The sequence below is a fragment of the Anas platyrhynchos genome, chromosome 6 (assembly GCF_047663525.1).
Source record: "Anas platyrhynchos isolate ZD024472 breed Pekin duck chromosome 6, IASCAAS_PekinDuck_T2T, whole genome shotgun sequence".
Taxonomy (NCBI): domain Eukaryota; kingdom Metazoa; phylum Chordata; class Aves; order Anseriformes; family Anatidae; genus Anas; species Anas platyrhynchos.
Window position 1 is genome coordinate 6,584,727 of NC_092592.1, and position 16,266 is coordinate 6,600,992.

General features: G+C 51.3%; 2 protein-coding genes across 10 annotated transcripts in view; one reads left to right on the plus strand and one right to left on the minus strand.

The window, feature by feature from the left end:
* Positions 1–16,266, minus strand: part of OIT3 (oncoprotein induced transcript 3) — a 46,048-nt gene that overhangs the window by 6,081 nt on the left and 23,701 nt on the right. For 3 of the 9 annotated variants that reach the window (XM_072040310.1, XM_072040309.1, XM_038181323.2), the window contains exons 8-13: positions 14,230–14,329; positions 7,538–12,855; positions 7,051–7,195; positions 3,782–5,935; positions 2,083–2,175; positions 360–1,696 (exon numbers count right to left, since the gene is read on the minus strand). In XM_072040310.1, the coding sequence (XP_071896411.1) occupies positions 12,667–12,855; positions 14,230–14,329 (289 nt within the window). In that variant the 3' untranslated portion in view covers positions 360–1,696; positions 2,083–2,175; positions 3,782–5,935; positions 7,051–7,195; positions 7,538–12,666. The remainder of the gene's footprint in view (positions 1–359; positions 1,697–2,082; positions 2,176–3,781; positions 5,936–7,050; positions 7,196–7,537; positions 12,856–14,229; positions 14,330–16,266) is intronic. The other 6 variants (XM_072040307.1, XM_072040305.1, XM_072040306.1 and 3 more) reach the window with 6 other exon arrangements.
* PLA2G12B (phospholipase A2 group XIIB) lies at positions 360–7,714 on the plus strand. The gene is made up of 4 exons (XM_005028348.6): positions 360–671; positions 4,750–4,838; positions 6,117–6,282; positions 7,564–7,714. Exons 1-4 carry the CDS (start codon positions 437–439, stop codon positions 7,680–7,682), a joined length of 609 nt encoding a protein of 202 aa, XP_005028405.1. The 5' UTR covers positions 360–436; the 3' UTR covers positions 7,683–7,714.

Genomic DNA, 16,266 nt, shown 5'->3' on the forward strand with positions numbered 1-16,266 from the left:
CCCAGGAGGCCCATTGCAGCAGGATACGGTGCTCTGATCCGCTGCCCGGGCAGGGGGAATTGTGGAGGAAGAGAAATTCTGCGGGGAGCAGGGCAGCCCGCTGGGCAGGGTGCTTGTGCCGCACCCCCTGGGCTAGCAGCCCCTGGTGGCTCTGTTCCAGGACCATCCAGCAGCAGTCCGAGCCCCAGTGCTGCAGGGGCCGAGCCGGTTCCAGCGGCATTGTGCAAACGCAACCCCCGGCGTTTCTCCGCGAGCCGGACCCGCTCCAAATCTCCACGGCGCACTTTGCACCCTGATTGCTGTGACCTCATCCCGGCTCCCCCCGCAGTGGTTAAAGTCCAGGGCAGAGGGGCACTCACCTGCCTCCGACGCGGCACAGCTCACCCCACTCCTCCCGGCCCGCACGAAGGCTCCGGGGTCTGGATCCGGCTGCAGGATGCGGCTGCTTTTCGAGGCAGCGGTTCTGTGCCTGACCCTGGGCTTGGGGCACGGCACCGAGGACACGACGCAGGAGAACGCCGCCCAACAAAGCTCCTCCACGGAGTCGTACTTTCCAGAGTGGGGCATCGGGGCCATCCGGGACAGCTTCGAAACCGTTAACAGCTACTTTGACTCCTTCTTGGAACTGCTTGGGGGGAAAAATGGCGTTTGTCAGTACAGATGTCGGTATGGTAAGTGAAGGGCGTCCGTGCTGGGGACGTGGGGCTGCTGACTGCTTTGCTAGGACAGGCACTGCCCATTAGGGGATGGTAGGAGGGCTGCCAGTAAAATGGCTTGGCAAGGCATTTAGCACTGTCCTGGTGTTACCTGCTCTGTTACTTTCCTAATCTGGTGCTGAGGCCCTCAGAGCGGTGCTGCTGACCCCTACATCCCCAGCCAGCTCTTCCTGGCTGCTCTCTCCCTGCCCTGTCCTCCCCTCCTTCCCTCCTGTGTGGGAACTCGCAGCAGCTCTCCTTCCCGAGGCCACCCATGACCCAACCCTGGGTGGCAGGGGAAGGCCACCGCAGAGACCACGACTGCTCTGCTGGTGCCAGCAGCAGAAACCCAGCCCTCAGCCTTCCCCCTGTGCAGCAACTGGTCTGTGCTGGGTGCAATGGGACAAGAGGAGAGGACGCGGGTCTTACAGCCGGGCTGTGGGGGTGACCCGGCCGCCCAGTTAGAGGCCCTGGCGGGGAGGACGAGCTGCTGGTGCAGGCCTGGCTCCGAAGGGGCTGTTGGTGTCGGCAGCGGCCGTAATCTCGGCAACCTTCGGAGCGTGGTTATTCAGCAGCCGTGAGTTGGCTAATCGCAGGGGTTGGAGGAGGGGAGATAACAGGAAGGTAAACGAGCCCCACTGTCACCACGGAGGAACCTTTAGTACTCAAGGCGGAATGAGGCAGCCACTGCTCACCTTGGACTTTGAGAGATTTACCAAAAAGGAAGGGTTTGGATCATCCCACAGGGAGGGCACCGGGAGAAACAGAGATGCTACTACAGAGTGCCCGAGGCGAAATTAGGGAAGGCTGATGATACTCAGAGCTCATTTTGGGAAGGAAGCTCATTTTGACTCACCACTGTCAAGTCCTGGAGAATTTACTGCTCTCAGGCCAGGTGTCTCCCTGCCCTGGTCCTGTGCTCTCTGTGCACCTCCACAGAGCAGTGCAAACACCTCCCTGCTCCCCAGGAGCATCCTGCTTCTTATCAGAGAAATCTTCACCTAGAAAGGAAAACAAACACAAACTTCTTAGCCCTGTTCTCGTCCTCTGCTGAACAGCTCATTAATCACTGGCTGAAGGAGGAAACTTAAAATGCTACCTGCGTGCCTCCCAGGGCCTCGCTGCACCCTCCCAGGACCATTTGTCTGTGCTGGTGGCTAGCACAGACACCGCAAGCTGCAAGCAGAGGGGATGCAGGGACAATTCCCGACCAATGAGACCAGATGCCCGTGCCCAGAACGAATGCCAACCGTCTTTATTGTCTTGCTGCTGAAGCAGGGCCCGATGGCTTTTATCCCAGCCAAGAATCAAAACTGGTGCATTCCACTCTCCTACCTCAGAGATACTGATAATAGCTTATTTTGCCACGATAAAGGTCAGGACTCACCTGTAATTGCCACATCCATCTTCAGCTGAGCACGAACACTTGGCTGGTCTGGCTGCCAGCCTCTCCTCCCGATTTATCGGCACCTGGTGAGGTCTGAAAACAAACAAGGTGATGGATTGCTCCCTTAACTCAGAACGTTATGGTTACCCAAGTATTTGCAGGAAAATGCCTCCTCCTCTTTATAAAATCTCTCTGGGCATCTCAGGGGGAACAACAGCCTCAAGTGAGGCACAGCTTCCAAGGCCCTCTGCCACAGCACTCAGGCCGTGGTGAGGAAGGACAGTGTCTGCCCAGAGCAGAGAAACAACCTGGTCCTCCCACCACAGCAAGGGACCCCAGGAGCATCTGTTCACCTGGAGATCTCTTCCCTCCACCCTACCCCAGTACTGCAGTGTCTCAGACCTCCTGCATGGGCCATAAATCTCCTCTAGCCAGCAGGCTGTTTTCCAGCCTCTTGGCACAGCCACAACAGCTTGGGGATATTAAAATGCATCAGGGAAACTCACTTCCCATTCGAAACTCGACTTCAGTTCTCCTTTAAGGCAATGCCAATGAGGCAGTGCCCTGAAATACATCTCCCAGAGAACGGGCTTTCTCAGCAGGGCCGTGCTTCTATACATCAGCACCACCCCTCGGGCAGCCCACGAGAGGTGCCTGGTGAAACACAGGCAGCAAAACAGCCAGCGTGACCCACTCAGCCCCTGCCCCGGCACAGACCTGCCTGTGGGATGGGCAGGCAATAAATAACAACAGGCTCTGAGTCAACGCTCACATAGAACGGGGAGCCCTATCGCTAGTGCCTTGCCTTCGTTTCTGTTTTTCTCTCAGCTACAAACAAGATGTGGGAGAGAAGTTAACTGTGGTGTCTTGGGCTTGATCTAGCTGATCACTTTGCAAATGATTAAACTTTGTTTTTCAGAGGAGGAGGCAGCTTTCCTACAAAGGCTCATCTTGAGGGCAGTTCTGCTGATTTCGCAATTCTCACCAAGATTTGTTTATTTTTTCTGGTCACCTTTGTAAAGCATTTTAATAGCTGGAACTTCAGCTTGTTGCAGGTTTTCTCTAGAAACAGTTACCCCCACATACCAAAGCAGCCTCGCTCCTACTCCGAATTGCCACCTTACCCCATAACTGGCTGCAGGAGCACAATTTATCATCCATAGTATAAGCAAGTCATTAAAAATTGATCCCATCCTGTAAAATCTACCTTAAGATTTTGAACCTGCCACAGCTTCCTTCTTCAGCTCAAGAACATTTGACTCTGAGTCCCAATTCTTGGCTCTTTCCAGAAAGGGAACCAGGCTGTAGCCAGACCTGGCTGCTGCCCTCCTCTCCCTGTGTTGCCTGGGAGCTGTGGGCTGTAAGAGTCAGCCCATTATAGGCACAATCCCTTCTCTCTGTAGCATAGCCACCAAAATAGCACAATATGCAACGTGTCCTGAACTCAGATGTTACCTTGTGTCTGTGTACCTCAGTGGACTTGTATTTTGGTGCAAAGCTAATCCTATAATGGGGGTGTGCTGTAACCAACTGATCTGTGCTCTCTGTCTGTCCTTAACTCGGCCCCACTGCTCAAAATAACAATGCTTTCTGCACTGGAAAAGTGTGTCTGGAGCAGAACCTATTCAAAAGGACAAAAGGGTGGAAACAAGAGTAGCTGCCGTCCTGAGAAATACCTTCCCCCACAAAAAGCCACTACCTGCTGGGAATGTCAGCTGGAGAGCTTTGTCTTGGCTTGCAGACAGCTGGATCCTTGAAGCGTACTGCTCTTCGGTAGGGTTGGAGACAACTGCCTGTTGGCATCTCACAGCTGGATGGTATTTTGCTCTCTTATTTGTTGCTAGCCTGTTGATTAAACAAAACTGCTCTACCGATTTGTGATTTAGAAGGTGCTGGGAACGTTCCTGCATGTGACCTTTTGAGGCATTTTGCTGTGAGGTCTTCCCAAAACCATACTAGATTTAGTAGATTTATGGCTCTATTAACCACTGGTAATGTAGGTACCTTGTCAGAAAAAAAGGGGAAAAGTGTCTTACATGGCTATCGGTGCTGACAAGAAGAAAAAGAGAAAATGGAGCTTAAAAGGATCCAATCCTGAAAGGCTAAATTACATCTACAATATATCTATACACACTCTCTAACAGGGATCAAGGAAGCTGGAACTTCACGACACAGGTGATGGACTTTCAGAAGTCTCAAACATGCTTTAGTTGGAGCATTCACACAGCTTACAAAGGTTTCCCAAAGCAGGGTTCAAAGCCTTGTTCTAACACCGCATCCTGCATTTGAGATCTCCCTTGCTGGGGCAGAAACACAACAAGCACTGAACACGCACCAAGGGACCGCAGAGAGAAACCCAACTCCACGAGGGCTGGTTTGCACTGGAAACAGGGCAGTCCTGTCACAGTCCCTCTCTCCACTCTTTCAGCATCGAGTAAATAATTATTCAGGGAGGAACTTCTTGCTTCTCTGTGCCTATTAAAAGCATGCTAAGGGAGGGCAGATATAAAGGGATGAAACTGCAGTGTGTCAGTGGCACCCATCCTTCAGTTTTTGCGCCTCCTGGAGAAGAACGAAACGTCTGGGGATGCAGAGCAGAGGGGAGCTGCCTTTGGGTACAACTCTCGGGAAGATCAGCTTTCCTAACGCTTTTCCTTTCTTCCTCAGGGAAGGCTCCAATGCCGCGACCTCACTACAAGCCCCAGGAACCCAACGGCTGCAGCTCCTATTTTCTGGGGCTCAAGGTACCCCAAAGTGTATGTACTGCCACACCCACCGCTCCGAAATAATGCAATTCTCTAATCACAGTAAGCAGCTGATAATTCGGGGGAGGGAAAATGCTCGGCTGTGCTGGATGCTGGCTGTGCGATGGCTGCTCCTCACGGCTGAGGGCAGAGCTCTGCCCAAGGGAGGGAGTGTCGCTTGTGCTGTGCTAGGGGACACGCTGCCTTCCAAAAGACACGGCTGGCTGCTGACAGCCGAGCTCACTGTCACTCGGGGGAGCAGCAAGACCTCAGGGGCTGGTGGCAGCAGAACAGGGATCACGCAGACAGGAGCTCGGCCCACGATGGACTGGCCTGTTGCTCTGGCTGTCTCCGTAGGCACCACAAGTTTCCTGAGCAGAGTGCTAGAAGAAGAAAAGGGATGTCCAAGCAGAGCATCGGTGTGGGGAAATGTGTTTTTATCAACCCTGTGCCCTTGTGAGACACATTTGATGCTGGGCAGCTCAGTGATTATGCTAATTATGCATTAGCATAATGCACAAACAGCAATATCTGGATGCATTACCCACACCGCTCCCTCCCGTGCTTTTTGCCTCTACTGAGTACTGAAATAAACCTGCGGGCTTCAATGCTGCACCCTCTCGCTGTTTTAAAGGCAATTAATGAAATCATATTGGAATCACCAGGAAAAAGCTCTCCCGAAAGGCTCTAAGAGGAGAAATTACTATTCAGCAGCTGCATTACTGCTGCCCATGAAGCCTGCATCAATTAGGCTGACTCCTGCCCTGAAAACACCTCCCTTTACAGCCCATTTTTCTTGTTAGATTAGTTCCCTAAACCACATTTCATTGCAAACCTTGTGGGCATTTCTGTGGCACCGCCTCCTTCTGTGGGCAGTCGTGAGCACCGAGCGCAATGGAGAAAAAAACACATCCCCTAAATATTGCATGAGGAAGGCCAACGAGGGGAAGAATTTGTAACGAGCTAATGAGTCCAGCCTCTCCAGGAGTCAGGCCCTGCTCCATCGCCCCCATGGTTATTAGCTAAGCTTGCGGCTTACCTCCAAGGGAGCAGAACCTCCCTGATCCATGCTGTATCTATCCTTGGTCTCACAAGTGTATCTGTAGGAACTGAGGCATTAATAACACTTACAGCAGATTTATTAGGCCAAGGAGCAGGTTGTGGGGAAAGGAGGAAAGGGGGCTTTGCCACACCTCTGGTTTGGGTGAAGGAGCCAACGGGGCCCTGTAAAATCTCTCCCAGTTGCAGCTGTTTGAGTCCAAGGGACGCTCCTTTCCCTTCCTTCCCCAGCTAGATTTGGGCATCCCCGCCATGACCAAGTGCTGCAACCAGCTGGACGTTTGTTACGACACCTGCGGGGCCAACAAGTACCGCTGCGATGCCAAGTTCCGCTGGTGCCTCCACTCCATCTGCTCCGACCTCAAGCGCAGCCTGGGGTTCGTCTCCAAGGTGGAAGGTAGGCTTCCCCCAGGCGGTGGCAGGGAGAGGAAATTTGGGCGTAAAATCAGGCAGAGCCCTTGAGAACAGCCCCTCTTGGCTCATAAGGTCTGTCGTTAGGTGCAGCTGAGCTGCGTTTGTTTTCCAGAGGTGCAGCCTGACTAGGACAACCACTGAAGTCTGCGTGACCCCGGTACTAGCGTGGGTGGCTTTGTACCTGGTCACAGATAAATGTTTAGAGAGCGTGCAGGCCAGCAAGAGGAAGAGTTGTGGACTGAGACATAAGTGCCACAGGCCAAGCACTGCCAAATTTTCATGGTCACTCTTATCTAGGGGTCCTCTTGCAGCCAACCTCTTCCTATCTCTTTGTTTTCCTCTGCCAGTTTTTCAGGTCAGCCCTCTTCCCTTCCAGCCTGCAGCGGTGGAGCCAACAGGCAGGCCCCGGGGAGTTAAGGGGGAGCAGAGCTCAGGCCCTGGCTGACCCAAGCCATCTTTACGGGCAGCCAAGCAGGAGCAGATGCCTCCAGCACACATCCTGGTGGCCAGAGGAGGCACAAGGGCTGTTAGTGAGAACCTCTGAGCTGTCCTCTTCTCCCACTGCTCTACCTCCTCTTGCCTTCTGCAAGTCTCCTCCACTGGCACCCCACTCTTATGGGGTCCTTTCCACCAGAAGCCAAAGCAAGCAGGCAGGGTCAGAGTGGTCACTCTCCCTCTGTGTGGATGCAGACATCCCTAGCCCACTTCCAGCCATCAGTAAACCCCAAACTCGATTTCCCCACTGACTTACCACAAGCTTTGTAGCAGCTGCCAAACGAGCAGTCTCCTGAAGTAGTGACACGCAGCTTCAGGGCTGTGCTGGGGGAAGGGAAGGGGCTAGCAGACAGGCATGCTGGGGCAACCACAGCAGGGTGCTTCATGCTGGCGTTGTAACTCTGAAATAAAAGCAGAACAGATTGGTCAGTAGTGGCTATGAACAGCTGTGAGGAGAGGGAGCTGGGAAAGACCGTGCTGTGGAGGTCTTCTGGGAAATCTGCTTGGTACACAGTGCTGTTTGTAGGGCTCCAAATGCTCCACCAGCCAGAAAAGGCTGAGAGAGGCAGGAAAGGAGCCTGGCAGGGAGGGAAGTCAGTGCCACCCCAGGTAGAGAAGCCCCAGGTCAGCAGAAGGCACCTTCTGGATTTATAAAAACACATTACCCAGAGAGAACATGCCCACGTTTCCAACTGGAAGTACTCCAGCCAGCCCTCAGACATCCCGGGGTGCCTGTTACTCACATGCCTGATCTTTTCTTTCTCCACAGCTTGTGAATCCGTCGCAGACACGGTGTTCAATGCCGTCTGGACCCTGGGCTGCCGGCCCTTCATGAACAGCCAAAGGAGCGCCTGCATTTGCAGTGAGGAAGAACGAGATGAACTGTGAGGAAGAGCAGATCCCCTGGCCTCCAGCAGCCTGCTGCCAAGCGTCTCCTCTCTGCACAGCGCCTTCTATCAACCCTCGGGCCGGGGGGACCTGGGCTGAGCAACACGTGTCGGCTACAGCTTTTGGGCAGAGGCTGCCAGGGAGGAGGCAGGCTGTGGAAATGGGGCAGCGATGCCTGCTGTCCAGCGCAGCCGCAGCTCAACAGCCCTGGCCCTTTCCAAGTCCATCAGCCTGAACGGCCTGATGCCAATTTTCTCCACAGACTGATGAGGAAGGGCAAGCAGGATGCAGCGATGGTTGTAAACGAGGGGATCACTTGTTTGCCTTAGCATTGTATTAGCACCCCCTGCCCCTTACCTTTCTAAATCGCAGTGCGAGGCACGAGGCTTCTGCAGCCCCCCGAAGTCCCAGTCCGTGGCCACACTATTCACATTTTCCCACTTCTGGTGACTGAAGGAGGGGGGTAATTTGCTCTCGGTATGCTGCTCACGTCCATCCCTGACTTTCTCCATCCTATCGTTACACACCCTGACAACCCTGCTTATTTAAATACTTGGTAGATCCTAAAACAACTTAAAATATTCAAGGACTTGGTAAGAACGAGAAGGACTCTCTGTGTTTGTGGCACCGACACGTTTTGTTTGCAGTAACACTCAGTGTCTCTTACACACCTACAGCACTCTGCCCGTCTCAAGAGAGGAAGCTGCTTTTCTTTTTGTCACCCAGACTGCAGCTGTTTAGTTATTTTCTTCCTGTATCATTTAACAAAGCTATTCCCTTCAGAACCCTTTTGCACACGAAATGGCTGGGTATCCACCTCCATCTTCTGCACAAAGGCAACAGGAGGCTCACAGTTGTCTTGGATGAGCTTTTCCAAATCCTGGAGGCTTATCTGTCAGATGGCAGGGCTTATTGCTACCTCGGTGGGGCAGAGACGCTGCCAGCTGAAGAGCGATCGGCAGTTTCAGACAGCACCCTTTTTAAAACGTGGTTAATACTTCCATCTGCTATCGGGAGCTTTTATTGCGTGTAAAATTAGAATTTAAAGCGGTCTATGGAATTTCATCTACACGCAACATTTGCAGACAGCTTTCATCTGTGTTTCTTGTTGAAAGGAAGTCGCTATCGGGTGTGCGTGCCGTGCCACATAAATACTGCAGTGTCTTCTGCAAACATATTTATGGTTCTGTTCTTCCATCTGTCACAGAAAAGTTAAGGCTACAGAAGGGTAATTTAACAAGGATGGAAAGAGTCTGTTTTAGTTACCTTTCTTCTAGTCTGCATTTAAATGGATGCACGGCGCTATAAATTATTTCAGCCCTGTATTCCTGTTCTTGCCAGTCATCTTTGCTTTACTGCTAATAGGGACTGCAACAAGACCCAACGGTATGGAAATAGGGAACCACAAGTGACTGCAGGAGGTGCACTGGGATGTTTTCATTAAGGAGGGCCTGAATTTACACTCACCAGGTGTAATGGGCTCCTTTCCTAGCTGTGCTAATGCCACTGGAGAGTGAGGACTGTGCTGCCAAGCTTCATTGCAGCGTGTGGCTATCAGAGCACGGGACTGGACACTGATTATCTGTCTAAGGAATACATTTTTTTTTCAAGGGACAGGAAGGAAACATTCCTGATTCCAGACACTTCCCAAGCTTTGCATTCCCTTGGTGAAATTGCTCCTGTTGTCGGTTCTATATGGGAGCACACACTTATGATTAAATGACACAGTTTTAAAAACCTATCTTGTCTAATCCCAATAGCCTGCTACCAGATTAAAGCCAGGCCAAGCAACCGGTGATGGATAATGACATACACTGAAGATACTGGAGGGTTCCGAATGAAATCTCTCTGTCCACACACGGACACTTTGGAGCCACAGCTGATATAAATCATAACATCTTTGTGCTTCCAGACTGCCGTTCATTCAAAACACTACAGGCTGCTGCATGCGGGGCAGCTACAAGCAGCACGTTTCACAACAAAGTTAGGCTGTGGCGATCTGAAAAATCCCCCAAGCAGCTCTACAAGGAAACTTAAAACTTCAAGTAATGGCAGTGACTCACGAAAACCACCAGATAATCCTGCATAGGACAGAAATGGTGCGTAAACTACGGTAAAACTTCTGCAGCTGAGCTAGTAACCACTTCCCCTGCTTGCTGCTCATGCTCCTCAGCGGTGTCCAGCTGAGGTCCAGCTTGGGTCATCTTCATCTCCACCCTGCTCTGAACAGGACAAAGATACCGTGCTCACCCGCTGACTTCCTGTTGACTCTGCGTTTTGGCAGGATCATTTGCAACTCTTGCTGACGTTCAGCCTGCTCGGTCAGCGTGCCCTCTCCCAGGGGTGCTGCCTCAAAGTTGAACTCTACGTTTCCACCGAGGACACGAAGGCACGACTAGGAAGGCAGGTACCTGGTGTCTCCTCCTGGACACCTACCGTCTGACTATCACTTTGCATCCTATGACAGGATGGGGTGGTGCCAGCCGAATCCCAGCCACACGTGTCAGGCAGCACCGATGTGGCTCGGATTTGAACCATGGCTGGCAGTTGGCTGGACCCTCAGGAGCACGGCTGCCGGGCGTCTCGCACACTCAGTGCCTGCTTGTGCACTGCCTTTTGTTTCCACTCCGTGGCGTGGCTGATAAAATTAAAGAGAAAAGCAAATCCCTTGGCTCTTGGATGAGTTTGGCCTTTGATTTCACGTCAGGTTGTAAAGCTGACAAAGACAGATGGAAGCAAAAGGTAAACTGGGGAGAGAGAAAAGACTGGAAAATGGTTTTGTTCTCTGTCCAGAAGCCTTCCCCTCCATGTCAGAGGAGAAATGGCCACAGGGCAGTGGTAGAGAGCAGAGCTACTGTCCCGCTCGCAGCACAAACTGAGCACCTTCCCAGGCCACTCTGTTCACACGGCCACACAGACCAGTGCTTCTCCCTCGTTACTCCTCCACATAATTTAGAGAAAAAGCTGTGGAGCAGCGAGGCTGCTTTGTATGGATTTGTCAGAAAGAACCAGATAACGTGCACAATAACTAAAACAAGCAAGGAAACAAATCTTCCACTCCCCACGTCCCTCTCACACTAACAAAAAACACCAGTTGCCTCTCCAGAAGGCACCAACTAATTGATTTCATTTCCCAGCTCTTGTTTTAGCAAAACAAGTACATTCAGCAGGGGCTGTCTGAACAAAGAAGTGACAGCAGGAAATTGCCCGTGTGGTCCTAGTGCAGAAGCGAATCAGCAGAACCAGGAGGGCATGGCAACATGAGAAGGGCCTTTTTTATTTCTTTTTCTTTCACATATGGTTAGATAACACATGAAAAACGCCTTTCTGCTTACACTTATTTTCATAGGAAATTTTTCATTTATTCTACCACACGTGCACACACACACATTCTCAAATCAGAAAAGCAGCCATGGAGCCATTTAGAAAAGCCACGAAACTCCCAGCCCATCAAATGCCCATTTGTCACGGAAATGTCAGTCACCAGCAGAAATAAATCTGCGAAATGGAATATTGCTGAGGTGATTTGTGCCTCCCTTTTAAATGGTCCCTTCACACAGACTCCCCATCCATTTGCGAGCAGCAATACATTTTGGCTTTGACAGCAATCTGGCTGCTTCCAACTGAAGCAGCAAATTGGCAATGCAGACGAGGGGGGACTTCCAGCACACCTCTGAACCCACACACACCATGAAACTTCCTGCAGAAAACCCTACAACTCCACTGCACTGCCATAGCCAGTGCTGGAGAAAGGTCCTTCCACCTCTACTCTCCAGCCCTGCCTCTCTTGCCTCATCCCTCGCTGTGCCTCCTGCCTTCCATCCCGCGTTCCTCATCCTTCACCACACAGCGTTCCTGCTCCGGCATGACACCCGCAGGACCCCGAGCTGATCATCCATTTTATTTTCTTTTGAAGAAGTTTGGTGGCCCAAAGGGATTCCTGCTGACAAGCATCATTTTGCCCTGTCACCGTAATTGTGTCTCTAGCCAGTTCTCCCCCACCAGGAGGCTGTGCACGCGCAGTCACTCAGATGATACTGCAACATCTCCTGCCACCTGGCTCACTGGGGACAGCCCTGTCCCAAAAACCATCCACATTTACAGCAGTTGTTTGTAATGTGCCATCCTCAAATCCTTTTGTCAGAGCCACAGCCTTAAGAGGGTGTGGATTACTTCCAGGGTAATCCATTACAGCTTTCAAACACAGACTCAGTAGCAGCATGCTTGGGGGCAGGTGTTTATAGATTTTTAATGATCTTTTTCTTACAATCAAGGTGCTACAGCACTTACAAAAGGCACTGTGTTGCTTGGGGATGTGGGGGGGAGAAGAGAGAGAAAAATAATGAGATGCTAAATACAACGAGAAACACTGTTAAACTGCATGCAATTATCAAAAGACAATAAAAAAAGTTATTAAATACCTTTTTCTATTTAAAAATAACATTAAGATGTGCCTGTGATAGACCTGAGCTTTAGCTGCCTGTAATGACAACTGCTTCATAGCTCCAAGTTGCACGTTACGGGATATATATTTTTATACATATTTTTATTAATGGTCATCTGAGATCACAGCACACCCAAAAGCTTCAGCATCACTCACAGAACTGCAGAGCAAACACGTTCAGCTGCAATGCTGTTTTTATCATCTGAAGAGAGAAAGGCTTGAGTAACGTGTTTAGTCCAGGACAGACAGTCCTGTGGAGCCTGTGGGTGGATGTAGGGAAAGACAAAGTTGGGTAATGCTTCAAGCCTGAAAAGCAACAGCGTCCCTTCAACCAAGAGAAACAGAGGTAAAACCAAACCGTTCTGCAGAAGGCTGTGTGCCGAGCCTACTTCACCAATCATCATCACGCAGCTAGGGAAACAAGTCCTGAGGTACGAGTGGGGCTGTGCCAAATCCCTCTCCTTTCTCAGACCACCATGAAAGAAGGCATGGATAAGAAAGGTTGGTCTCGGGCGGAGGTGCTGTTCCAAGGGACGGCTGTTAGTCTTCAAAGTCAATTCTGATGGGGCCGCCCGTCAGGACGTGCTTTGCCACGTGACTGGCCTCCTCCTCTCCCTCCTCCTCCTCTCTCCCAGCCGCCCTGCGCACCCGCCGCCGGCAGCCCTGGGCGCAGCGGGAGCTCTCGTCCAGCGCCCCGCACACGAGGATGCGGCAGTGCAGGAACACCTCCTGGAGAGACAGCAGGCGTGAGTTACAGGGAACAGCCCCTTCGCTTCCACACCAGCGAGCTCCTTATCCACCACCGCCATCTGCGCTATCAGTTCTCCTGCGTGCCTCGGAGAGGGCACGTTTTCCAGAGCACCCAGCTGAGATCTGTGCAGAGCACCCAGTCAGCCTCTTAGCCAAGGGCTAGACAGGGAACGTGAAGGCGTGAAATGAAGGGATGAAAACGCCAGGAATAAGCTTGGAAGAGCTCACGTGGACTGGTAGGAGCTGCATGGCAGGAAGAAGGCCAAGAATGCATGAAGCTTCACAAGTAGATGGATGATAGAAACGCGCAAGGGAATTTGACAAGAGCTGGGGGACAAAAAGGCAAGAGACTGATGGGCAAGGGAGGAAAATGCAGCTTGATGAAGGGTTAAAACTGGCAGCAGAGGGGAGGAGAGCACGAAGGGCAGGGAGACAGCTGCTTTGTCTTTTAGCACAGTCAAGGCAGTCAGTGACAAGATTGCTGCTCCCTGCCCTCTAAAGGACAAGGACAGAAAGCAAGCCGTGACTAGGAAAGCAAATGTTCTGAGTGTTGGTCAGTGGTGAGGTATGAAGCAAAATCCATTGCATGGGAGAATGCACACGGAGGCAGCAGTGTCAACCAGACAGCCAAGTAAAATTAGTGAATTTTGGAAGATCTCATCCTTTTTAGGCTCTGCAGGGGCTGGAGAGGAAACTTTATGCCTTTTGGAGCAAACAGCATTGGTTGAGCATAACAACAGTGACAGAAAGACCTCATTTCTTCCAGCACAGGAAAGGAAAGCTATTTGCATTAGGACGATGGCATTATCCTTCTGCTGTCCTGCTAACACAGAGCTTCTGCCCCAAACTGCCACCAGCCTGGGCAGCCTGGTTTCACACTGACTTAAACAGTACCTGGAAACCTGAAGGGCATCTGCTCAAACAGCCCGAGAAAGTATAAAGTTGAAGAGATTCAAAACAATAAATTGCCTTGTTTTAAAGACAGGACACTGTGCAATGTGGCTAACTGCCTGGGTTGCTCTTTGGTGACTGGAAACACAAACACTTTTCTCTCCCAGTATATCAGGGACCCCAAAGACTACACTGGAAACAGTAACAATTTTAGCTTGCTATACCATTTACGTTCGATGGCTGTCCCTTTGTATTTATTTAAAATTTACTTGTTTTTAACACTCTCTTTTAAAGTACCTGTGTCAAGCTCCTGAAAGAAACAGCAGCTGGAATAGGCACAGCAGTATGTGCCTTGAGCCAGGCATCCCTCCTCTTGGTACTCTAACACAGCCAATTCTGTGCTGAGACTCCTTGGTCAGATCAGGGCTGATGCAATGTCTGAGAGGTGGGTTTTGAGCTTACCTTGTTGTCTTTGCCCACAAACTTAAACACGGGAACCTGGAAATGCTTGGCGAGATGGTCTTTTGACGTGTACTGTTTCACCGAATCATCAGAAACGCAGCTGAGGAAAGCAGAGAGAAAGGATTTAATGGGTTTCCCAGAAATGGAAAAGAGAGCCCAAAAAACATCCCAGCCTATTAAACCAGAGAAAGGAAAGGAGGGCTTGGCTCTTGAGCTAAGCTACCATCCATGTTACTTCCTCTTTGGCCACAGGAGGAAAATGCTGGAATGATGGGGAAAACAACAGCGATGATAATAGCATCTCCAGACAAAGAACAGCTCAGCAGCAGAGAGCTGGCAGGACGTGGTCCAGTCCCCTCGGCAGAGGGACTGCCAGAGAGCTGCAGTCAAATTTGTCCTCATTTCACCCTCCTCTCAATTCACTATTGCAACAGTCTGCGGTGATCAGCAGAGCTGTGATACATACCCGCTGCACTGGGTACCTTCTGGATACACACGTACATGCCCGTAATTCATGCTTGAAGAAGCCTTTACCCACTTTACTGAGATCTCACAGAAGACAAACACAAAACACCAGATCTACTTTGCTTTACACCATGTACATTTTCTTCCCGTTGGGCTTGGTTGGTCAGCTCCAGTTACAGCTAAAAATCTTAACTTTGGCTTCTAAAGGGACACAGAACTGCAAGAAAATAAACTGCTTCTATAGAAGGCCACATTTCTGGTCCGGTCTACTTATAAACTACCAAAGCCTAGATGGAGTTTGACAGAGAAGCAGCAAGGCAAAAGGTTACGGTGACTTGATAGTCACTGCTGCCTGACACAATCCCTGAGGTGCTCTGAGGGGCACGGATGCTGCTGTTACGCTGCACCACAGCACAGCTTGGCCCTTCTAGAAAGGTAACCCCAGAAATGTGGGCCTCGCCAGACATACAGACACAGATACATGAAAGTGTGGTGGTGGAAAGGACAAGAGGTAACAGCGGGGCAGCTCCAAGTCTGTCTCTTGAAGCAGCTCTCAGCTTCCATCTCCGCCCCAGAAATACGTAAGGCATCGTCAGAAATGCTGACATCTGACAGGCTCAATTAGCAAAGTGCAGCAAACCCTGCACCTACACGTACCTCTGCTTTCTCTACAACCTGTGCTTGGAAATCTCCGTGCTGTTTGACTGACTGGGTGCTGTGGGTCAGCCTGCTGCAATTCCTCCAGAAGTGCCCCTCTGCTACGTGTGCAGCAGGGCATGGTCAGGGGGCACTAAGCGTTGGGCTGAGCCTAGGGAGGCAAACTTGTCTGGGACGCAAACACAGGCATCCGCAGGGAGCTAATAGATTATCACTGTGCATCTAGAAGAGGTGACATGGATTCTCCAGCTTGAGGCCAAGTGTTAGATGTTGTTTAGGAGAAAATTGCTTTAAAAGTAGCATTCCTAAAGGATTGTGGAGAATGACAGTCACCTCAGAGGCCCATTCTTGTCTGTTAGTACATAAACCGTGATGCTTCCTGAATACTGTCTCAGACTGACCCCTAAATCCCAGTTTCTCTGCAGATTCTCCACACTGGCTGCAAGAAACCTACTGGTCTGGGGTAGGGAGAGGGAAAAACGAACACGGAGGAGCCAGGGATGGATGCACAGAGCCCCTGCCACGCTCCTGAGTCTGTCTTCCCACAGGTTGCCACAAATGCACTGCTCTGACCCCACTACTGGGGGGCTGCAGGGCAGAGAGGAGGGCTTGGGGACCACGCTAAGCCCCTAGGCTGCAAACGTGGGGCAGCACAGCAGGATGAGCGCTGCCACAGAGCCCCCTTAACCACGCTGTGCAGATAAACCACGGCCTCCACCCACGTCAGCTCACACGGGACTGCCCTCGGTGACACGACCTCGCTCCAGATGCCCCGAGGAGCTGCAGTGCTTATCGCCCGTGCCACTGGTCAGTGCCTTTTATTTATTTTTGAGAAAGAGGAAGGGCAAGGGCAGAAGCCAGAGGGCTGCCTGGGCTAGCAGCAGTACGGTGTATTACAGAGCCTGCGGAGAAGGC